The sequence below is a fragment of the Cottoperca gobio genome, chromosome 17 (genome assembly GCF_900634415.1).
Source record: "Cottoperca gobio chromosome 17, fCotGob3.1, whole genome shotgun sequence".
NCBI classification, from domain to species: Eukaryota; Metazoa; Chordata; class Actinopteri; order Perciformes; family Bovichtidae; genus Cottoperca; species Cottoperca gobio.
In genome coordinates this window covers 5,820,679-5,845,696 of record NC_041371.1, presented here as the reverse complement: position 1 = coordinate 5,845,696, position 25,018 = coordinate 5,820,679, and the positions used below count along the sequence as shown (strand labels likewise).

The window sequence follows — 25,018 nt, the reverse complement described above, 5'->3', positions numbered from 1 at the left end:
TCTTATCTCTCTGGCGCAAGTCAGGCTTGTCCAGTACCAGCTCTCCTTTCAGTTTACCATAACTGCACCTCTGTGAAAAACAAATTAAGCAGCATAGATCTCCCTTCTTGCTGTCTGCACAACGTCGGGCTGCTTACCCTCTTCTTGCAAATCAGCCCACACTGCCTTTGCCGCCGTGCCCTTGCTTATGCTGAGCAGTATTATGCCTCATATTCATATGCATGTGTACAGTAATGAGCACTATAGATGTGCATTGCATCAAAGTATGTTTTAAACTCATAAACACTCAGGCATGCTGATGACCTTGTAGTGCGGCTGAGTCAAAAAGAAATATTTAACTTAAATTGGTTGAATACATATTTATGCTACCTAATGCCGCATAAAGTGCGGTTGCGTTGGTAAGCTGCTCGCTACTCTTTTATTCATCAAACGGTGCTTGCCCTCCGAGTATTTGTTTGACTGGCACCATCGCCGCTATCAGAGGGCACAGCCTGCGAAAGACCAATAACTAAATTGCTGATGGGTATCAAGGGGGATCTGCTGTTTCCCCTTCCTTTGTCTTTATTTGCTCGCACACCTTGTTCTATCTTCCTAGTTTGCGTCCTAACTGTGCTAACAGCCTAACTCTGTCAGGAAAGTGACTTTTTCCTCGTGTTTCTATGTGAAATCACGACCTAGAAACCGCAGCCCCGTGACAACAATGTCATTTCTGTTGTCATTTCAGTGAAAAATGAGCGTGTGCCATGTTGTTACTGATCTTATTTTATTCCCTCTATCTGATGCATTTCCCCTCTCCGTCTCTTCTTTCAGGGCTCCAATGGCTTCCCTGGATTCCCCGGCGCCAATGGCGAGAAGGGAGCGAGGGTGAGTCGCACAATGAATACTTCTCTCTCCTTTTAAAGACATTTACACTTGGTCACTGTGAGCTGTCTTGTGCAGCAGATGGATTAATAGTAGATAGTGCAGAATACTGAAAAGCGGGAGGGTCAATGTGTCTCGGACCACAAAGCCACTTAGCCTAGCGGTCCAAGACGCACGGAATGTAAATGGAACTATAACGTCAAGTCAGGTCGGTTTTATTTATATAGCCCGAAACCACAAAGTCGCCTCGATACAACACACTCTTTTTCATTTTGATATAAGTTTGCATAGAGGCTTATACACCACTTTGTGATAAACGTGCACTTTGGCATTCCATATCTGTACACCACAATATCTGAGGGACAGAAAAGGAAAAGCTAACCCAAAGAAATAACCTTTTATGCAGTTCATAAGAGCAAGAGAGAAGGGTGGACAGACAAGGACAGGAAGCCTTCACACAAGACTACTTTTGTTCCCATCCGGTCATAAGAGTATTAGTGAGGTCAGCTGCTGCCATCAGGCGATGAGGCCTCTTGTTCCAGTTCATCCTTCAAGGCTCCGTGCAGGACAGTCTCGAGAGGACCCTCCTGAGATGTGTGTGGGACGCACACAAACATCTGCAATATAATTGTATGTTGTAGTGTTTACGTTTCCCCTGGATTTGGGACTAAGGAGCAAAGCCCGAACCACAGAGAACAGGTGTGTCCGCATACTTTTGGCCTCGCAGTGTAATCAGGGTTTGGCACTCGAGGGAGGACAGACTGCCGTACTCAGCTGTGTAAGCGGAGAGTGTTCCAGTTGAAAAGCGCCACAGACGAAGGGAGGAGACGGAGGGTTGGGGGTTATACTGAAGAGACGAGCTCGTCTTTGCTCTCAGACAGACACTGAGAGGCAGACACACCCCCACGGCCCCCGATGTGCTAGAACTGACAGGTAGTTTAAGCTGTCAAGTGTCTGTAACCACTTACCGCAGCAATTTGATTATTTATTTTTGGTCCAAAGATGCTGGAATGGTTGCATTTCATCCCCGACTCTAACCCCCCCCCCCCCCTCCCTCAGCGTTCGTGTCCGTGTGATGTTTGACTATTTGTAGTTTCTTTTGCTGTTTACTTCTGAACGGCGATGGGGAAAAGTACCTATATGTGCTGATGGTACATGATTTTGTTCCTATATCAAAGCTTTTGTTTTTCTTTCTCAGGGAATTGCTGGCAAAGCAGGCCCGAGAGGGCAACGTGGCCCAACGGTAGGCAATTCATCCGTCTGCCAAGTCGGCCCGAGCCCTCCCTATAAATGATTTATTGTGTTCAAATGAAAATCTCTTCTCTTAGTTTAGTTGTGTACGGGCTTTATTTTTCTTGTCTTTTGAAGGGGTGGGGAATTGTAGACATGGGCAAGGAAGGTATTGATCACCTGCCTCTTTTTATACAATTACTTTTGCCTTTTGGTTTGATTTCTTTTCCTCACTGTCACTTTATCGTTTTTATATGCTATGCATTTAGGGTCCACGTGGAGGCCGTGGTGCTCGAGGACCGACTGGGAAGCCAGGTGCAAAGGTGAGAGCCCGGTCCATGTTAGAGTTTATACACGCGTCTACATGCTTGAGATCATATGGAGAAAGTGCAGCGACGTGAACAGAACATGGACCAAATGAAATGTGACATTTCTACACATAATTATCAATCCTTTTAAACTTAATTCTTCAGTGCCAAGTCATGTAAGAATATAAATGTGCATGTGCAAACAGGCTGACCTCAGTGTCAGTGCTTTGTTGTGACTTTTATTCACACACTTCTTTCTCCTCAGGGCACTTCAGGCAATGATGGAGCAGGGGGTCCGCCAGGAGAGAGGGTTAGTATCAGTCTTTTGATCACTGCCTCTTACACCTATATACAGCTATTTGTCAATACACAATTCTGTATACTTCAAACTGAAACTGCTGAACTATGGACGTAAAATCCTAAATGCATAAATGATTTCCTAGTGTTAATGGTAAGAAACGCTGGATTTGGCAACTGCAATCTGTTAATTAACTTCCAATAGCCGTTTAAAGTTGTGTCGTATCTATTCTTCTCTCGGCTCGCTCTATTGATTTTCTTTTCATTTAAGGGACCTCAAGGACCGCAGGGACCCGTCGGTTTCCCCGGACCTAAAGGACCCAATGTAAGTAGCCGCTGTCGAGCTGTCTCTGAGTCAGCGAGCCCACGATGACACTTCTTCTTATTAGCTTTTCAAATATTAATACCCACTCATGACCCGACGTCTTGATTGTTATGAACCATCTACCTGTTCCTCCCCCCCCCCCGCAGGGCCCGGCAGGAAAAGACGGACTGCCCGGTCATCCCGGACAAAGAGGAGAGACGGTGAGCGGCTGCTTTCGCCCATGAATGCTTTGTGTTGTGCCATTTGACCCTGAACATCATGCATCAGCGCCCACTCGCTCCCACTCGCTCCTCTACTCTCTCAGATAGCTTGTACAAAAACAAAATAGAGCACGGAAGAGGATAACTGAGGTAGCATACTAATCGTGTTCTCAGACAGTAAAGTGGCAGTAATAGAAAATGGAGTACTGCGATACAGCTGAGTGCATTTAGTGCGTCATAACAACAGTTGATGGTCAAGATTATACACTTTTTTGGATCACTAATCATGACACGAGTAGTAATGACGGCCTTTGATCATTTTGTTAATGCATGTACTTTTTTAAGCTAGAATACATGTAGTTGAGCTATAATGAGTTCAGCTGAGGTCAGTAATACTTTACATGTTTAGTTTGCTTTTAAAACAACTTGTTTACCACAGACATTTCCACTAAGGGGTTCTGCAGGGGGTGTCGCAAAATGTTGCTTAATTAGACAATTTCTTTATACAAAAATGTATTTTTCCACAAATTTAAATGTCTTTAATTACACATTAACATGAATCCAACATATTGTAGCGAACGAATAAATGGAGGCAGAAGACGTCAACAATGTACACATTCAGCTCCGCTCCCGACACACACACACATACACACGTGCGGACACACCTACAGTCAGAGACAGAGCGGAGGAAAGGACCTCTTTAAGCCTCTTCTATATCTATATATATATATATATATATATATATATATATATATATATAGTAGGGGGTCCCTGCTCCATCTTGCCATCAGTTTGGGGGTCCTTGGCCTGAAAAATGTTGAAGACCCCTGACTTAAAGTAAATGTGTACTTCTTCTACCACTGTGAGAAAAATATGTGAATACGAAGGAAACGGTCATTCTCACAAGTTGAGACCAAATGAGTGGTGATTTTCTGTCTGCTATAAACTATATAGTCCTGCGTGTGTAAAGTCGACGTGATCTTTATTTTCCCCTTCAGGGCTTCCAAGGAAAGACGGGACCTCCGGGACCTGGAGGAGTGGTTGGACCACAGGTAGATGTGCAGCACAGAACACCGCTACAGTTAGATTCCACCTCCGCACTTCTCCTTCGTCTAGTTGGAGAATTATGAGACAGTGAAACATCTGAATCCTGAAGAGCAATACTCATATTCAGAGAATGTAATCAGAACGCATTGAAAGAGCTCTTGTCTTTCGGAAGTAATGAAGCGTGGGCTGAAAACTAATTATTCCATTTCACTAAGTCTTCAATTTACTTCTGCAAAAAGCAAAAGTAGGTGAAACAAAAAGTCTTTGTTCGTATTAAATGTGAGATATCCTAAACATCTGAAGTACTACAACTGTATCTATATCATATTTAGCACACAAGTGTTTTGTAGCACGCCCGCCCTTACACATCCCCGTCGTCCCTGACAGGGCCCGACTGGAGAGACGGGACCCAGCGGAGAGCGAGGACACCCAGGCTCTCCAGGTCCACCTGGTGAGCAAGGTCTACCTGGAGCTGCTGGAAAAGAGGGTGGAAAGGTAAATGAGCATGTCATGAGCAAAGTGCAGCAGTCATTAGTAGTTACATGTATTGTAGCACCATGGAAATAAAATGAGATGAACCTTTATTAATCCCCGGAGGATCAACAGCAATAAGATAGAAACACAAGATAATAGGAATTCAAATTAAAATAACAACAAAGTTAAACACAGTAGCTGACTCGACGTGTCTGCTCTGAGTGAACACTCTGTAAAGTCTGTCAATACAGTCATATTAATATGTATAGTCTCTATTGTTGTCCTTGGAGGTTATTTGTTCCTCTTCATTCCTACCCGTTGCATTTTAATGTAACAGATTTATTCTAATTAGTTATCGGGAAAACAAAGCGCAATAACGAGAAATACAAAGTACTTTAAGTTTAAGTGCACAAACAGTAGTTTGAATTTCAATATCTGAAGTCACACAAACGTTCAGTTTAGTCATTGTTCTTTTAACAACTGGCATCAGAATAGCAACGTGTTTTTGAAGTGCTTTTTAAGCTCTTTAGATGTTATTCCGTTTATTTCCACTGTTAAAAATGAATGGGTTTAATGGGATTACAAGTTCATTTGATGGTTGTTGTCACATCTCTTTTATTTCGCCTTCACTTCTTAATCACTTGCTGTTGTTCTTCCCATAATAAGCTATCATTTTAGCCTTTATCACACAAATCAATTCACTTTAATTGCTTATCTCTGACTCTCCTCTGCTCATTGTTTTCACCTAAAGCAATTTCTGCTCAATGATTGTCAGTGAAGTGAATGCTGTTTTGTGTGTTTCTTCCCTCCGCAGGGTGATCCAGGTCCTCAGGGTCCCGGTGGCAAGGCAGGACCTGCCGGCCTGAGGGGCTTCCAGGGGGCAAGAGGTCTTCCAGGGGCCATGGTAACAAAACGGACACACACACACACACACACATTAACACACTCGTGCAAACACACACGTAGAAGTGTGTCGTCCCACATTCTGAGCACACACCCGGTTGAATCTAGTTCCAAAGCCCAATTACCAGGCTAACTACCTGCTGTTAAACCAAATGTCAGGCTTGGCAGTGGACCTCACTGAAAGGTGCAGAACTGGCTCACATTTATTATATATGGACACATTTGTATCATTCTTAATCTCTGCAAGGTTGAAGTAGGTTGTAGTCTGTTGTAAATATGCCGTTGGCAAAGCTTTTCAACCAGTAAAAATATCCGTTATCAGTCATTTAATTCCACATTTAGAGCTGCACTAGTTGCACGTCCTTTAAGGAATTCCCTGTTCTGTGTTTCGATCGAAGAATGAGTCAAAGCCCTCTCATTCTGATTCAAACCCACGACGTTGTGCGTGCATCACATGAACCATACGGCCCGCTGAGTAACCTCAAATTAATTCTCAAAAGAAGTGGGTGTGGGTGAGGAAAGGTTCAAGGTGAGAGCGGATTGCTGCTCGAGGCTGAAGCTCATTTCAAGGCTGACCATTAATAAGAGAGCACACAACAGCAGCGCGCAGACTTATTACCACCGTTATGTTTGTCCCATGACAGAGGGATGGCTTTCTCTTCATAAGGCTAGCACACATACGCACACACACACGCACACGCACACACACAAACACACACACACACACACACACACACACACACACACACACATACACTCTACCTGAGCAAATAGAGCCTCCCACTCTCTCTTAAAACAAACCCATCCAATCACACACACACATACCTACACCTGAGCGCATTGTGGAAGCAATTACACAAGTTTATACCTATCCAAAAGAGAAAAATAGATGCATGCACACACACGCACACACGCACACACGCACACATGCATGCTCTTTATCCCATCTCTCACTCTTGAGGAAAGGGCACAACAGCAATATACAAGCCAATAAATAACTTTTTGTGTGTCTGGCAAAGAAAGATCCTTCCAGCCTTCTAATGCACCGTGGTGAAATGTGGAACCCAGGGAGGTGGAGAGCCTGCTTGGCAGCATCTGCACCCCCCCCCCGGCTCTGTCGGAGCCTGTAAATTAGTTATTATAATGAAAGTCTTTACAGCCTCTGGTGAACTGTGTTTTTCCATATGCAATCTCAGCCTCCTGGTGTTATTATTCAGCAGCATAAGCATTGCCATTCAAGGGTTGGGATCTCGCGGAGATTTCAGAGCTCCAGAGATAGATGGACTACACAGATATGCACGTGAACTTATGGCCCCGTGCGGGCTTCTGAACCTTGTTGTTTCTTCTCTTTATTATTTATTTTGAAGATCATTTAATGGCTCTTTTTGCATTGATAATATAAATACACCTACAGGTTTGGTTATTTATTTAGTAATAGCCAATTGTTCTGTAATGGAGTGGAACTGCAGCCAAATTAAATGTTTTAAAAATGTGTTTTTTTATTAATAATAATAATAATAATTTCCTCACTATGAGCACTGTAAACACACTCCATCACCTCCATTTGTATTGTGTGTGCTGACAGCAGGAATCTCCTCATGTTAAACACCTTGGAAAGGTAACGCCAGATCTATCAGCGAGGCTATGCGAGTGAGAAAATATGTCTTTGGTATTTGGGATTAACTGACCCCTTTAATGACCCGCTGCTGATCGAGTTAATTGGAAGCTAATAACATGTGAGAGCAAACTCAAAGAAAGCACTTTGCTTCCATGTATGTAAATCTGGAAGGAATACTGTAAGTGTTAAGAAAACTTTACTGGAAAGTCAAAACAAGAAACTTTTTATCGACTGATCTTTTTGTCGTGATGACATCATCACTGATGTACACAAAGAGATGCTACTATAATGACTAATTAGATTCAGATTCATTCTTTGTTTCTTTGCTTTCACACTCTGTACACAGTCAAACGTTGAAAACCAGTAAGACTTGAGAAACATGGTTCAAACAAACAACAACAGCGTCACACACACGTGTACAGCGTGTGTGTGTATAGTAATGGAAGCAACTACTCAAAGTATTCTCCCTTTAATAATGTATGCAGATCACACATTGCTAGTTACTGTATGCCTTTCTGGATCCAAGCCCCTCCACACACACACACATACACATCTACACACACACACACACACACACACACACGTTAACATTTAAAGGCCCATTTAACAGCTGTGATCACTTTTCTGTGAATGGCATTGAGCGGCAGCCCCGCAGTGAACGAGATCTAACCCTCTGCTGTCCTCTGCTTTCAGGGTCCAGCTGGCTTGAAGGGAGGAGAAGGACCTCAGGGTCCCCCCGGCCCCCTCGTAAGTAGCCTCATCTCTCCCGCCACAGAGATTACAGTGAAAAGTGTCTTGTGCTTTTTTTTTTTTTTTTTGAGTTGCACATTGCTCTTCTCTTTATCCCGGTGACGTCATTGCTCTTACAGTATATGGTTTCCTCTCACATTTTGTAGTAGTTACTGTGGCAACACGGATCGATGGGAAGTGTCTCGCTTCTATTTTTCTATCACCACTACTTCAAAAAAAATGTTTGCCACTAAATTGATAATCACACATAATACAGTTAGGATGATTATAGGTGCTTATGTTGCATCCTCTGCATCACTGATTGTCCTTAATCACAGTCAAAGACATCCTAGATATTATAGCAGCATTCATATACTGCGCTGTTGCTGTTGCATAGTCTAAGACTGTGAAAAGGAAATAGGAGTGGCAGGGCAACCCCTTAAATAAGAGGGGCACTTATTTCCTGCCTTGCGTCTCTGAGCCCCTCAGTCAGCGATGTATGCAATGAAAAGCTTGTGGAGCTTCGGTGGTGAATCTGTACAGAGAGCTGACTGGCAGGCAGCTTTGAACTGTCTGACATTTTGTTCAAGCGTTAAACGCAGGCTCCCGATAATTGCCCCATGCTCACCAGCAACAGAGCAACACTAGATTAGATGACAGCGGATATGCAGAGCACGGATGAAAAGATGATGAAAGCGAAGAAGAGGGGCGTTCTCCGAATGAGTGAAACCGTTTCCACTGCGAAATGAGATCGTTTTTTCCAAAAATAGGTTAGAAAGTAAGTCATTGGATAAAACATGTGAAAGACTGTTTTGATAGTGTTTATATATATATATAAAGAAATCCTTGAAAATGCCCACACACAAGAGATCTGATATTTTCCTCCATCGATTTCCTGCCTGAGATTGAGCTGCTGTTGCTGTGTGTGTGTGTGTGTGTGCATGTGCGTGTGTGTGTGTGTGTGTGTGTGTGTTGTTACAGTCATAGTCTTTTAAGAGGCTTGTTTGAAAGAGACAGATCAAAAATACCACAAAACTGCTCAGAGAAAAAATACCAGAAAGGATGAATACGACAAGTTGAGTCACCAACACAAAGTTTTTCGGTTGCAGTTTTGATTTCTAGCCAGAGAATCACATGTGCGGGAGAAAAGAAGCACGGTGAAGAGAGAGAGAGAGAGAGAGAGAGAGAGAGAGAGAGAGAGAGAGAGAGAGAGAGAGACAGAGAGACAGAGAGAGAGAGGGAAGCAGAAAGAAAGAATGTGAAGTTATGTGAGTCAAAGAAACGTCCCTGTGATTGTGTGAGCAGCGGTAATGTGTGTCCTGGCTGGGCAGGTTGGCAGACTGGAGATGACAGTTTGGATGTGTGTGTTTGTTTGTGTGTGTGTGTGTGTGTGTGTGTGTGTGTGTGTGTGTGTAACCAGCAGTGTCTGTCGTAAAATGGGCCAGGCATATGAGTGCCAGGTGGCAACATCAGCAGCTGAATCATTGTGTGTGTGTGTGTGTGTGTGTGTGTGTGTGTGTGCATCAGGGTGAATATTTGGCTTGTTGTACACACACACAAGTATTATTTGGAAGAGCTGCAATGACCTGCTGATCAAAGATGTAGTCACTGTTTATGTGATTGGGGCCACCTAGACTGTGATGAGCACAGTGAAGAGAGCGAGGTAATAAGAGCCGCTGATGTGGGGGGGGGAGAAGGGAGAGACCTTCCATGAGGCCTTGGCAGAGGAGGGCAGCTGAATCCTATTAGTTAGATAAGAGTTTGTCAGCACAGCTCTCATCCTAGTGAAGACGTGAGGTGGACAGCAGGGTCAATATACTTCGACTGTTTGTTTCATGTTCAGTCATAGGTTGCATTATTATTATTATTATTATTATTGCTCTTCACAGCAATGAAATTAACAAAATGAAATGAAAAGGTTATATTGTACATATTGCTACATGTACTCCAGCTTTAGTGAAAAGTGTCCATTATTCAAATTGAAAAACAGACAAAAATAATTAGGTTTAGTCGTTCAAATGCATAAAGGACGCTTCACATTATAATAGCCAGCGTCTGTGGAAAAGGTTTTTCTTTGCAAATGTCCTTAATTAAATCAGAGTTTTCATGCTTTCAACACTTTCTGTGACTTTCAGCGGTTTGGTGTCTTCTCTGCAGGATATTCACGTCTCTAGTTAGCTGCAGCGTGACGCGGCAGTGACTGATGGCTCTTTGTTCTTTGGTGACAGGGTTCTCCCGGAGAGAGAGGTGCTGCCGGCCCTGGAGGTCCTATCGGTCTGACAGGACGCAATGGCCCCCAAGGACCACCCGGCCCTGCTGGAGAAAAAGGAGGCCCTGTGAGTATTTCTGTCTAACTCTCACTCCGTCAAACCCGTCACTTTTAACCCTCCATAGATTGGGAAGTTTGATGGAAATGTTTTTTTTGCTTTGATGGCTGGTAATGTGACACTTTTTAATGTGATGCGTTTAGGGAGAGAAAGGTCCCTTGGGTCCTGCCGGCCGTGATGGCATTCAAGGTCCTGTTGGCCTTCCTGGTCCCGCTGGTCCTCAGGGTCCCCCTGGAGAGGACGGTGACAAGGTGGAGTAAAGATGTGACATACTGGAATGCTATTAATCCTTATCAGACGGAGAGAAAAAGTTTCAAACAAAAAGCACATTCAAGCAAGTTGTGACAAGTTCCTAATGACAACAACAAAGTTTTCTGTAACACGAAAGAAAGCAATAGTGAACATCAAAGAATACATCGCATGTCTACAACTGTCAGTATCTTCTAATGTGAGGATGTTATATAAGCAGGATTTGGCCGATAACTTTGTTTCTTTGGTATTTTTATACTTCTGTCTGTTGTAATGACACCACATAGCTGCTGCACAATATGCATTACAATGTCATGCAAACGTCTTAATATACAGAAAGCACACACGCTACATACTCGGTTCAGCGTCGAGCCTGCAGTGACAGAACATAACGTCAGATTGTTGCATTCAGTAAACAAAATAAGCACATTTCTGATGCATTTACACACTTCTGTGGCCACTAGTTCAGATTCCCTGTTCACCCTCAGGCCAGCTAATCCACCGAAGCTCAGACGTGGATCTTTACATTTGTAACCATCACGCCTCTCCGATCCCAGTCACGTCTCCCAGCACACCTTTTTAGTCAATCACGGTGCCAATGGGGTTAGACGGGGGAGACAATCAATTAATTGCAAACACTCGGCCAAGTCTTTGTGGGCCCATTAAATTAGAATCTCTTGAGAAATATTTACTACCCACTCGATACGAGAGATGTGAGCTCTGCTTTTGTATCTCCACACAGGGAGAAGTCGGCGGGCCTGGACAGAAGGGAAGCAAAGGAGACTCGGGTGAACTTGTGAGTCTTTATTTTCTCTCACTATTTCCTCTAATTCTTTTTTTTGTGAGGCGATGTGTTTTGAATGATAATCCATTATTGAGCAGAGAACACTAATCTTAGCTGCTGAATTCTCCTATGAGTTGAATAAACCAAAGAACACAGGTTACTCTGCAGTGACTCATCTCAGGTTATCTTAACAGTCTGCAGCGTATCAAATATTAACCAAAGTTCTGCTTTGTTTCCTTATTGGGTACTTAGTTTCCAATGAAGATACCGGTGTGTTCTGTCCTCGTCCTAAACATCTGGGGTTGTTCACTTTGGTTTTTAGTCACTTCAGATGAATGTAATCTTGGTACCTAGTGCAAATGTTACAGCAGGTATATCTTGTGTAACTGCAACTCTTAATTGTTGTACATGTATGTTAATGTTGTAACTTTATTGCTCACTGTTTGACAAACAACTGATGGAGATCCCAATTAACAACTTCTCATTGTTCCCGGTGATTGTTAGGGTCCACCAGGATCCAGCGGTCTTCAGGGTGTGCTCGGAGCTCCGGGTCCAGCTGTGAGTATCGCTTTCTTTGGCCAACTAATATCACCCATGAAATGTTATTATACAACCGTGAAGACAGTGACCACAGCTTTTTAACACGTTGTCTTCAGACCTGTAGTGTTGTCAGAATGTGTGCTTCTGCAGCACTACACTATGCTAAGAGGTGGTTTCCATTCAAACCATTCAATTGATGGCTACTGGTGTGATAATCAGTTAAATGAGATGCGTTTCGATACATTGGAAAACTGGAGACTTGGCTCTTAATGGACACCCCAGTTACAACAAGGTTGCCAGATTTAAAAATATATATATTCCCCAGAGGGGCAGGAATGAAGTACTGTTCCAGCCGGGTCAGGGACACATTATGCAACCGGTATTGCTTTTGCAGTCCAAAAAACCCCATTTATTTAAGAACCCCCATCCTTTTTATTCCTGTAATGTTACACAAATGTAATTTTAATCATGACTTAGACTTGCCCAACAAAGAGATTTGTCATCACAGTCATTAACAGTTTGTCCTTTTTAGAAAGTTTTTTAGCACCGCGTCATCAATTACATTGCAGTTCCTAATTTGGAATTTGTATTGCCATGCGATGGAGTCTCACCAATCACAACGGGGGGGGGGCACCAAACCCGCCGATCATTTCCATGTGTTACCTCACGAGTTTAGCTGAGAATATTGCCCTGTATGCTGCAGAACATCCTCTCCTCATCTATCTCATTAACACAACAGGAAAAGTCCTGTTTCTACAATCGCTGACGGCCTGAGGGCAACTGAGAGCTCATTGCTGTAAATTATCAGGCCTTAACAACCATTCTAGCAAAAAAAATTCAGCATCTGCAGGGCTCTGTGGGGGCTAGAATAGACCAGGCGAGATGGATTGCCGCGAGCAGGAAGTGCACCCAAGCTGAATAACAAATTATTTAACAGTTGTTTGTCCTGGTGAGTCACTCTGCTTATGTGTATTCATGCTTTCATATCTGAAACCTGACTCGTGCTGTTGCAAGTTCACCATATCTGCCCTCTTTTTATGCTTGAAAGTCTTAACGCTGTTATCAATTTCAACTATAGTATCCAGCCCACCTCTCGATTCAGGAGAAATGTTGTTGTTTGCAGGGAAAATGAATCGTCCAATTTCCTTCTCAGCTAAAGCTTAGCAAGGGTCACAACAGCTCATTCACCACAAGTATCTTTAAGATGCAACTGAGGTCAAGCAGTGGGAATGAAACACTATTGATCTTCATCAGGATGTAGTCAACACCCTTTTCTACAAGTCAATTGTGTTCTTGTGTCCAATAAAAAGAAATGTGACTTGGCAGGAGGGGACACACGGACAACGTTTGTTTCCAACTAAAATAGCCACTTAGATTTGTTTCAGGGCCAATCTGGACATTTAGATGCACTTCAGGTAGGTCATACATTACACCTCCAGGCCTGAGCTTCTCTTACACCCACAGGTATCTCATTCAATTACACCAACGACTTTCAGAAAGTCCTGAAAAATTGTAACATTCACAGTTTTTCGTACAAGTTGTTAAACATTGACTTATGAAGATTAAAGCCCCTAAGAAAAAAAAAATCTAATTAAAATGTCAGCGTGTGTTGAATGCACACATTTGTGCAGTTGCTACACTCTTACAGCTGTAATTCAGAAAACAGGATATAATTAGCCCGTCCTGGAGAATTTACTTTTAACTCCACATTAGTATTATGCTTGGCATTTTGGTCGCGATGATAACTGTTCCAGGCTTTCCTCCGTGCAGTTCCAAAAAAATAGTGGCAAGAGTTGTGCATGCATTGTTGCAATGAATGACGAATTATGCAGCATTTGAGTTCAAACCCTCTGCAGCCGCACTCATTTCTGAATCCGATCCCCCTGAGGAGCCGTCAGGGCAGTCAGATGTGTGACTGTTTTTTGGGGGATGAAAGTCTTTCTAAACTTCAGTCCACCTTGCCTCTTGAATCTTCAGTTCAAATCTGTACTCGTGCTACCTGTAATCATCTAACATTTCCTTCTAAACTGCTCTGCATTCAGTACCAGGGCCTGAGGCTGCCAACTTGTCCCTGGGCTCAGCAAGAGCACTTTCAAGTGCTGACATGCGTTTGAACTGAAAACTCCCAGTTTGTCAGCACTTTGCTCCTTCCCTGTAGTCTCCCCTCTCTATCCTCTGTAGTCCTGTGCACCTCTGACTTGACAGATGAAGTCAGCATCTTTCACATATACTGTTTACCATAACCCTTTGGCTATACTGTGCTGTAGCCTGGCTTCCCCGCTGAGGAGTTTTGGTAATCTGACTGCCGTTTCCCAAAGGTAGCCGCAGCCGCTCAGTGGTCCCGTGGCTAAAACTGTTGCCTCACACCTCCCCTTTTTTTTTTTTTTTTGAGTTTGGATTTTCTTCCAAATGCTCAAATAGCCTTCCCCCTGTTTAAAAAAGAGATGTGCAGCTTGACTCTAAAAACTCTAAATGGCCTGCGAGTGCAAACGTGTGGTAATGCATTAGCCCTGAAGCTGACCTGTCCAAGGTGCATGCTGGGAAAATAAACTCCAGCCCCCTCATGACCCAGAGAAGAGAATTGATTGCTGGATGAAATTACCTTCATAAAAGGCATTAAGGTAAACTGTCTGTCCTAATCTGTGTTGGAATACGGGCATCGACCCGCCCTCTGCCACGTGAGCCTGGACACACTTTAGAACCTTGGAAAGGATTAAGAGGGCAAAGAAATCCCACGTTGTTTGTGCACTGGCGTTTGTTGAAGCCTTCGGTCAATGTGGATCAGAATGAAGATGTTTAGATTCAATGAGCTTTCACCTCCCACAGGGCACTGATGGTGAGGCTGGACCGAGAGGACAGCAGGGCATGTTTGGCCAGAAAGGAGACGAAGGACACAGAGGATTCCCCGGTCTGCCGGGACCCATCGGACTTCAGGTACGTCTACATCCATTGTACGAATACACACACGTGTTGAATCCCTTCCTCTCCGTCTCTTGAGCATGTGACAACCAGTAGGTTTGCATATCGCTTTCCCCTTTCCCAGCCGGAGAAGAATAATTCCCTCCACACCTCTTAGACCGACCTCTCCTTACACCATTTACATTCCATCCAAACAGAGCATCATTTATTAACGCACCCTCCTAATAACACTTTGTATCGCTGCGGGACAAACAATGCTTTTTCTCCCTCAAGGACTTTCCGTAGCACAGTGATCAAAATCCATCACCATACCTAACATTTGGCATTTGGCATATTACCGCGCCCGGTAATGGTGGAGGGGAGACGAGGTGGAGGTTTTTCACTCTACATCATTATCATGCGGTATACCCCTTCCTCGCGGTGCTCCCAGGCCCAACATAAGAGAGCAGCGGCTGCTGTGGTGTTCAATCTGATATTTTTAATCAATGTACAGTAGAAATTCTTGGGTATCAAACCTGTTATCCAAAAAAAAAAAAAAAAAGGCACAAGTGCACCCTGCATACACAATCATGGATTATGCATATTAAATGCTGTCGGTTTTTATCCCAGAAATATATTTTCCACATCAACACACATTGATCTGCGGCTGTTTATCTTATTTTTATTGCTAGTTGTTCATTTATTTAACAGAAAGTGCTCTTTTCTGTCATCATGCACAGAGTGTTAGCATCTATTATACATCTACATATTGAAATGATGCTACCGATATGTAACTTTTGAGAGAATAAATAAAACAAAAAACAATAAAATGCACTCTTCCTTAATTGAATACACTTGGGGGGCGGGGGGTTGCTAGATACAACCTCACTTAGTGCAACCAGTAGCTTGTGGTGGCTAATGTTAGCTAACTTTAGGTAGATATTGCTGCGTAACTGACATTGAGTCATGACTCGTTTCTTCTTCTGCACCTCTTACGAGATCATAGTAGACGCTAGAACAAAGTGTAACCGTCTCTTGTGCCATTTAATAAACGTTACACACTCTCACTTTAGGAAACTGAACAGTTTACAGTATATTCTGCGTTTGCTTTTTATATATCGTCCCATCAGGATGTAAAACTGAGATTAAGCTTTACGTGACTCCACTTCGCTCCAGTCAGCTGTCTTTCCCCTCAGAACTGCAACAGAGTAAAAGAAAGGGCAAAAGGGGCAAAGTGTTGGATCATTTAAGCCAATTAGCTGAAGTTAAAGAAACTTGCTTTGGTGGCATTAAATAAAGAAACAGCACATTTTAGAATATATAAAAGTCAATTATCCAAGGACTCACTGAGGATGAAATTAGAGCGAAGCCCTGCTGGTCAATAGGGCCAGATAACGTTGTTATTAAGTGCAATTGGCTTTTAATTGAGCATAATGCACTCCATCTCCTACTCTTATAATTATGTTTAGCTAAGCTGCCCTTCAATAGATGGCAGCAGCCACTGCAAGCTCAGCTCTTCAATTCAATTATCTGTAGCATTAGTGATTTTTGACTATGGGGAATGAATGGCTTCAGTTTGAAAGGCTTCCATCATGCAGGATGCCATGGAATGTCGGAATTCTTAAGACGAAGATGTAGATGAAGAGGAGAGTACGTTTCAGATTGATTACACCAGAGTGTCCTCGTTGTTTCAAGGACAGGAAATGCTAAATCATAAGTAAACATTGATTTATTTGCTCTGATATGAACAGTTGTGTGCACATGTGTGTGTGTGTGGATTCTACTCACGATACTTTTCTTCTTTGCGCATTTTAAGAAGCCTAACATGTCCAGCGTTGATCAAGAGCCCGTCACATCTGAACATTATGCATGAAGTCATTTGATACTTTATGCATTTCTCCGTTCTTACTCGCCTCGTGCTTTATTACTGTGACTAACTTCCCACTCAGAATCTGTTATAAATTAGCCTTCGCTGCCACTCCACAGCTACATTAAATCAACTAAATGAGCTCGAAAACTACACACATGTGATCTTAATGATGGATATTCATGTCGTTTCGGTTTCACGGTAACTTATCATCTCACCCACCTATCGATTACGCACGCTCCGTCATCAGAGCTTAACTAATAACAACAAGCAATAACTGCAATTATGCAGATAGACAATAAGCAACAATAGCAAGCGAGCGCTATCCATTCTGTGTTGCACCTTCCCAAGTTGTATTCAAAATGTTTTAGTCAAACGTGATTGAATCCCAAAACTGGATAATGCGCGCCGCCTGCTCCGTCCTCTTTGTTTCCACTTTCCTGTGGACGTAGATGGATGGAGCTCCCCGCCTGTAATTTACACTGGCTGATTATACCCAAGTCTCCCATAGCCTTTAATTACTATAGGTGTCCTTTTTGACTAATTGTGTGTTTACACTCTGGGGTTCTGCTTTGTATTAATGCGTTCTCCAGCACACTGCATCCTACAGTTCACTGTTTAATACGCATCACCTGTAAGCGCCTGGTAACGAGCAGCAAAAATGTATTTATATTCTGCATTTTGTGCAGTTTTGTCTCTTTTTTTTATTTTGTTCTCAAGAATATTTGTCTCCTTTGCAGGGTTTGCCCGGCCCTCCTGGTGACAAAGGAGAGAATGGAGACGTCGGAGCGATGGTGAGTGCAGCACTTTCATTGTGTTTACACCTACAACCAGAGAGGTTGGGACATCGTGCTGATTGTTCTGACGTTTCGGCTGAGGTCGGCAATCTTGGAAGATTTTTGAAAATCTGTGGAAGATGTAGTGACACAAATATCTCTGGTGTTAAAAACATGGTTCCCATCCAGTATGTTTTTATCCACTAGCATTCACTCTTTTTCAAGTCAGTTGGACGACAAACTCTCAAACATTTCTCATGTACAGATTGGGTTTTATGGGTTTCATATAATCTTTTAAAGTATTTTAGTTAAATTCCTCGTAGACATGTATGTGGTGAATAAAGTCTTTTACCGTGTAAGGTGGAGCATACTTAGAGTTTTCCTTCTGCGACTATACTAAACATAACTTCTGTGTTTGCTGACAGGGTCCACATGGTCCTCCCGGCCCCAGAGGTCCTCAGGGTTCCAGCGGAGCCAATGTAAGTTTGATTGTTTGTTTGGCTTCAGTCATACAAAGGCTTGTAGGCTTCTTACTTTCTTTGGATAATCCTTAACTGTCCTCGTTGTGATTTATCCACAGGGAGCTCAAGGTCCTTCCGGTGGTATTGGTTCAATGGGAGGTGTTGGTGAGAAGGTAAGAACAATTGTCCAGATGATTGTGGAAGCTTTTTTTAAATTCTTTGAAATGTTTCTCTTTCTGCTCCTGAACGACGACGCTGACATGTTTAGTCCCATGTAATGCATTTAAAAAAAGTGTGTCACAAAAGCAGTATCTACACTAAACTCTATCTGGATTGTTCACTGCCAGTGTGATAATTCACATTTTCACTGTGATCAAACAGGGAGAAAACGGTGAAGCTGGCAACCCAGGATCAGCTGGAGAGCCCGGTATCGGAGTAAGTACGGCGTCACGCTGAAATGCTCATGATCTCAATTCAGATAGCATTTCTTATTTAAAAAAACAAGATAAGAGATCATTTATACACGTGTAAACAGCACTTAGAATACATAATCCAGCCGAGTGCCCGTAAGCACAATTCATACCATATAGTGTGTAATAGTGACTGTGAGGGCAGCTAATTAGGTTATGTTTATTATTTGACACGTCCAGCTCTGAGTGTTTTACCTCCATATCACTGCAGGCTGTACAGTACCCTGTGGGCTTTCAGCAGATAATTAGTTCAGCCTGATGTGGACACCACCCCTGTTGGAGGTGTTGTGAATCTAACCTCTTGTGTGAGGCTGTTATTAGAGGCAGACTGTGCCAGCAGCATCACAATATCATGGAGTTTTGTCTCCAAAATGAGTGTTAGATGACAGGAAGTTCCCCTTTGGCATCACCTGCATCAATCCCCATAATATGCATCAGTTTCATAATGCAGCATACTGCAGAGTGCCTCTGCTTTGTGACTTCCCAGTGGTGTAAATTAAGTATTCGCAAATCAGAGCAGTGCCCAGGATCAAGGCTAACTAGTGGTTGTGTAGACCAGGGTTTGGGCCTCACAATACTTCTAGGTATGGGGCCGGTCACCCTCCTTGAGTCTGAGTCCATCGGGTTGTATTGATGCAGCCGCCTGCTGCTGTGTGTCTGTTTACAGAGACAGATAGAGCCAGTGTTGCGCGTCACATCGAGGTCAATTTCAAAGGTGCCATGCTGGCATCGACTGGAGGAGCGATCTGCTCTAATGGGCCAACTAACGATTCTGGGCTTGTAATCATGCTCCCACTGCTGCTCTTAGTCGGAGCCAACACTTCAAGAACACTGTCGCTATTACCAGAGCAAAAATATTACAAGACGTTCAGTGTATCGGAATATATTTCTACAAATGGAAATGGGGAGCACATGATGTGGAAAAGACACTTAAAGCTTAATGTTATATTCTTTCCAGCTCTTAGAGTTCTTCTAGCCAGTTTGGTGCATGTTTTGCTGCCAGTTGGAGTGACAGATTTGATAATGCGCACGTCTTGTGCCTTTTATTAGCATGCTATTGTCAAAGAAGCACGGTGGCCTTCATGTGGTCTTCATGGTGACGAGCCTGTGATTCTTTTCCTCAGGGCCCCAGAGGAGAGACCGGTGAGAAGGGAGAAGGCGGCCCACCCGGAGCTGCTGGACCCGCCGGTGCCCGCGGACCCCCTGGAGATGACGGTCCTAAGGGCAACCCCGTACGTCCCCTCCCCCGTCACACACACACACACACACACACACACACCACACACACACACACACACACACACACACACACACACACACACACACACACACACACAGAGCCATGACTGATGCACTATTAAAGCGGCAGAATCACCATGTCTGTCGTCAGAGATGTTGTTGACGCCATGTCAAATATCTGAGTCAGTCTCAGTGTTCTCAGTGTCTCCATCTGTCTGCAGGGTCCTGTCGGCTTCCCAGGAGACCCTGGTCCCCCCGGAGAGCCTGGTGCTGCTGTAAGCGCTACATTTATTCCTCAATCATTTGTTTTTAGGATGTTACATCATTTATTCAGTAGCAGTACATGTTTTTATTACCCAAACATTGTTATTTTCCCCTTTTTTGTGCAGGAGGATTTTGGTTTGTTTGTGCCATTCATTTCGACCCAACTGTGATGTGGAATAGTGTTGCAGTGCAGGTGAACAGCTGACTAATGTTGTCATTTGTGTATTTTTGTTTTAGGGTCTTGACGGTTTATCAGGTGACAAGGGAGACGATGGAGATGCCGGACAACCGGTAAGTGTTGCGTGATCTGGAATTGTAAAAACTAAAATGTGCCAAGTAAACAAAATATCCAGCCATAATGTATTTCCCATGAACACAATGATGTGCAAGAGTAGAGCGAGATGAATTCCTTAATGCGTGCGGTATGTGTGCCAATAGAAATCATGTTGCGGTTCATTGTGCAGTTTAAATACAGTTCTGTTGAAATACACTGTACCCCTCTTATAGGGTGTGAAGTGTGGAAAACTAAAGTGGAGATGTGTCCTTATGTAACACGACTCTTCAGTGAAGTGGAGCTAAGTGTTGTATCGACTCTATTTCAGGGCCCTGCAGGTCCATCTGGTGAGGCTGGAGTACCAGGACCACCGGGTAAAAGGGTGAGTACATTTCCAACATCATGCACGAGACGATACTTCCGCTAAGCTCTCCAGATGTTCTCTTTTTCTTTTTTTTGATTCACTCTTACAGGCTTGCACGCTATCACCCACTGTAAGGTGATACACATTTATCAGAGCGATATATGTTTGGTTGTTAGATTAATACACAAGAGTTTGACAGGAAATGATGGCCGTTAGTTAAACTGAGTGTCTGGAATGGCCAATAATTGCAGAGAGAGATCATGATGGAGAATATTGACATATTGTGAGTTTTGAAAGCGGCAGGACAGCTGCTGCTGTTGCTGCTGCTGCTGCTGCTGCTGCTGCTGCTGCTGTTGCTGCCGGGAAATTAACAAGTGACTTTAATAACCGGGACTTGATGCCTTCTCTGTCACGTCGCATTTGAGCTGACATTATTTCACTTCACTAGCGTAACAGTTCACAATAAAGCAAGCTATTAATGTGCTGTATGAAAGGCTGGCACAATCTGGCAAGAAAGAATACAAACGTTGATGTTTTGAAGTGTTTTGTTTATGACGCTCAGTAAAGAGTAATTTATCCTCCAGAGCATCAACCAGCTGCCATGTCTGTAATGCAAACATCGTATACAGTACATCTACTACGCAGCTCTTGCATGTCATAAAAAGAGTAAAATGCTGCAAAGATGCATCAGTATTAACAAGTTAATAATATATTATTACAATACATCATAGGGGTCATTTAGGCAGACTAATAATAGCAGGATTCTACTTGTAAAGGTGCATTTTTACTTTGATGTACTGATGCTTTTATTTAAAGGGAAACTTCTGTATTTTTCACGTTTCAATCTTTTTGAAATTGCTCCAGTATTGAGCGACGCAATTCTGCACTGTCAGCATCCGTCCACTAGAAGTGCTTGTTCCGCCACTGACAGACTCACAGCGTTATTACAAGTCTGACAACATTATGGCAAGGACGCTGCGGACACATTCAACGTATAGCGTCCGCAATTCATCTACATATTCAGCCATGAAATGAACATATTTCAGACAACAATAAGCTGCGTGTTCTGTACAACAACACAACACACCCCAGCTCTCGTCTCTCCTGCTCTCACTCACGTTTCCCCCGTTCCCGTTCTCTCTTGCTCTCCAAATATGTTTGAAGTATTGCCTGTTGTGGTTGACACAATATACATTTCTCAAGCTTGTCATGAGATGATGTGGTGAGATGATGTATAGTCCTGCACAGAAGATGATCATGGGGCAGATACAGTTATGACTGAAACAAATGTCTACCTGTGATGGTGCTTCGCTGCATCAGACGCACTAGTTAGCTTGTGTTTCCTGCAATTATGCGGCTTGAATTAAAATGCAGGCTCGGACGGCTCATCACACATTTTAAAAACGCCGGTACGGTAGGCGCTTTTTAGACCCCCAATTTGTATTCCGAGGGATACTACCCAGGCGACAGAGGCTGCAGAACATATTAATGGACTTTGCGATATGATTTTTCATCCTTCACCAACACAATTCGGGGTTAGTCTCTTCCCCAATATCTCTTTCCAAATTGACTCAGGTTTGGTGCTCATTGATGCATGTGGCTGCTTGACACACACACACTCCTCCACACACACACATTCACTAATGCACATGCACAGTTGCCAAGGCTCATAACCTACATTTAGGGCTGGTGGCTTTTGTTTGGTGTATTTGATTATGGTTTCTAATGGCAAATGACAGCCTGCTTAAAAGGTTTTGACCAGAGGCTGTTTGGTCAAGAAATGCTGATGTGCTTTTAACTCAGTGTGTTTGGAATGTAGGGCAATTTGCTCGCACTGATGTCGCCCCGGCCCCGCATAACACTCTCTCTTTAAACAGACCCAAGGTCAGAGCACGCATCAAGCTGAAACAATTAGCACGTACACGCAACTGCTGTTTGTCAGTGAATGATGGAGAGTTTGGTTACCTGTGTTGGGTTCTTGTCAGTAGGGTTATGCAAAAAAGGTTTTGACAAGAGGATGTATCGTGTACAAAACACATAATTGCAATTTATTGTTGTTTTCCTCAGGGACCTGTTGGACCGGCAGGTCAGGAGGGCAGACAAGGAGAAAAGGGATCCAAGGTAAGTTCGCAACTTTCTGACGTTAGCTTGACTTTTACAAAGAACAATCTTAATAGATCTTCATGCAGATGGGATTACAGTTGGATAACTATAATTACTTGCTAGTACAACATTGAGAGTAACTGCACAGCAGGTCAGCTGAACATGCCAGAGTGAGAAATGTGCGCACAGGCAGCACACAAGTACACATACGCCGTATTGAGAATAAACTTTCCAATAACGAATGAATATGTCCAGGGTTTTTAAATATAGCTTTTCTCTCAAGGACATTTCTTTGTTCCCAGTAATTGGTAGCAAAGTGCATAGTTAATTCTCCAGGAAAATGACTGGCCCCTAGAATAAAGTGTTACTGAATTAAATAGTTCATATGGTGTATATTACATATTACAGCGTATCTCACCACCTGTAGATGTAGTGGAACAGTGCGACATCATTGGTGCACCTAATGCACGAGATAATGCGTCCGTACTGCTACTAGAGGTCTGAACCTCCACAGGGAACCTTTTAGCTTTTCTTTGCTTCCATAAATATCTGCCAGAGTTTTACAGCCCAACTGATAAAAGCCGTCCATTAGATGATATAAACCCTGCTCAGGTGCACATGTGTGTTAACCTCACACGCTGTATATTTGTTAAAAACAAATTGATGAATTCGTCTAACCGAAGAAGCAGCGGGGGTTTCTCGAGGCTATCGGCGGATTTGATTGCTTTGTTAAAATCCATAACATACTGGTGTTTGCACAGTTGAAGCGCATCGAGTAGGAAAAGAAATCTGTTCGCCTACACAAATTGTTTGCCTCCAAATCAGCCGGTTCAAGGTAAAGCACAGACAAGTCTTCCTTTTGTTCCTTGTCGTTCTCCATCCCTCACGCAGACACGCGTGTATACAAAGTGCACATTCTGTCAACATTGAGGTAAAGGATTAGAGTTGATTTGACGGAGACAAGACAAAGCCTGCGCGCTGATCTTAGAGTGTCAAATCCAGGCCTAATTGGTTGTCAGAGCAATTTAATCCCCTCCTCCTATTATCCTAGTCGATATGACATCTGTGCAACTTCAATACGGGAAAAAGTTCCTGCTCAGAGACAACAGACGAGATCGTGTTACATTTGATCTGTTTGGATGTTGCAAATCCTCGAATCCTTCCAATCTGTTGGATATTTTACAATGTTTTCCTTCCACTCAAACACCTCAATGTGACTTCCTGGTGCAGGTTGGTCCTTAATCATCCATAAAAGTTGGATAAAGTACTTGTCGTTGGGGAAGAAGAGACACATTTGAACGCACTCATTGCAAAGTAACAGCATTTAAGATGCATGTCGGAGTTCTTTGAGATACGTGTACGTCTAAAAAGATCAGATCAGATCAGATCAGCTTCTCAAGTGTTTTTCGAAGAAAGAAATGAATTCATCACGTTTGTTAGGACTCAAGGACGTAATGGGGTTTTGTTTAGAGACACAGAATGTAATAGAATACCTTTCAGTGGACATTAAAAAGGGAGTAATTGTGGTTTTGTGCGGATGTTTTACAGGGAGAAGCTGGAGCCGAGGGGCCTGTGGGGAAAACTGGACCTGTGGGACCTCAGGGACCTGCTGGAAAGGCTGGTCCTGAGGGCCTGCGGGGAATTCCTGGTCCTGTTGTAAGTACATGTTGCTCACTTATTTTTGAAAATGATGTTTCTGGAGTAAATAACATGCGTGAAGATTAACAGTTTTGTATTAAAAACTACTATTCTAGTATCACGGATACTTTGTGAACATGTTTTGCTTATTAAATTACAGTTATGTATATTTTAATATGAAGTATTTTCATTATTCTCATGTTTTTGTAATTAATTTCTCTTTATTTTCAGGGTGAGCAAGGTCTGCCCGGTGCTTCAGGTCAAGACGGCCCTCCTGGACCTTTAGTAAGATGTTCTCTATTCATGTCAAAAACACAATGCACTGACTGCTGACACTGCCAGACAATTTAATTGTCTTATTTAGCTAATTGAATAATCACTTTAGTCATTTCGTAAGCACAAATTGATTTCCCTTTTCTTAAATGTGAGAATCTGATGCTTTTCTTTCGTCATCCATGAAAGTCTCTGGATCTTTGTACCGTTGGTTAAACACAACGTGACATTTTCACCATGAAAGTGGAAATGTGTGACGGCTGTGTGATCATTCCACCGTCAGTTATGCTTCACAAACTGATTCTCTCCCTCTACAGGGACCCCCTGGACTTGCCGGTATGAAAGGCGACTCTGGATCGAAGGGAGAAAAGGTAAGACATTATTACGATGCTAATCTCAAATTGCTTTATTGTGTATTTCTCATATCTGCTTATGCGCCTTATCTGAAGCTTCCAAAGTAAGCAAACATCTGGGCCTATTGCCTCCATCCCATTTTTCT

At 43.0% G+C, this 25,018-nt stretch overlaps 1 protein-coding gene across 1 annotated transcript in view; it reads left to right on the top strand.

Moving 5' to 3' along the window:
- Positions 1–25,018, top strand: part of LOC115022313 (collagen alpha-1(XI) chain-like) — a 56,763-nt gene that overhangs the window by 26,958 nt on the left and 4,787 nt on the right. The window contains exons 12-38 of the mRNA XM_029453281.1: positions 811–864; positions 2,060–2,104; positions 2,361–2,414; positions 2,665–2,709; positions 2,968–3,021; positions 3,168–3,221; positions 4,220–4,273; positions 4,656–4,763; positions 5,557–5,646; positions 7,957–8,010; positions 10,221–10,328; positions 10,463–10,570; positions 11,311–11,364; positions 11,857–11,910; positions 14,719–14,826; positions 17,398–17,451; positions 17,859–17,912; positions 18,014–18,067; positions 18,276–18,329; positions 19,489–19,596; positions 19,825–19,878; positions 20,105–20,158; positions 20,470–20,523; positions 22,573–22,626; positions 24,157–24,264; positions 24,478–24,531; positions 24,837–24,890. Coding sequence (XP_029309141.1) covers positions 811–864; positions 2,060–2,104; positions 2,361–2,414; positions 2,665–2,709; positions 2,968–3,021; positions 3,168–3,221; positions 4,220–4,273; positions 4,656–4,763; positions 5,557–5,646; positions 7,957–8,010; positions 10,221–10,328; positions 10,463–10,570; positions 11,311–11,364; positions 11,857–11,910; positions 14,719–14,826; positions 17,398–17,451; positions 17,859–17,912; positions 18,014–18,067; positions 18,276–18,329; positions 19,489–19,596; positions 19,825–19,878; positions 20,105–20,158; positions 20,470–20,523; positions 22,573–22,626; positions 24,157–24,264; positions 24,478–24,531; positions 24,837–24,890 — 1,800 coding nt within the window. The remainder of the gene's footprint in view (positions 1–810; positions 865–2,059; positions 2,105–2,360; positions 2,415–2,664; positions 2,710–2,967; positions 3,022–3,167; positions 3,222–4,219; positions 4,274–4,655; positions 4,764–5,556; positions 5,647–7,956; positions 8,011–10,220; positions 10,329–10,462; positions 10,571–11,310; positions 11,365–11,856; positions 11,911–14,718; positions 14,827–17,397; positions 17,452–17,858; positions 17,913–18,013; positions 18,068–18,275; positions 18,330–19,488; positions 19,597–19,824; positions 19,879–20,104; positions 20,159–20,469; positions 20,524–22,572; positions 22,627–24,156; positions 24,265–24,477; positions 24,532–24,836; positions 24,891–25,018) is intronic.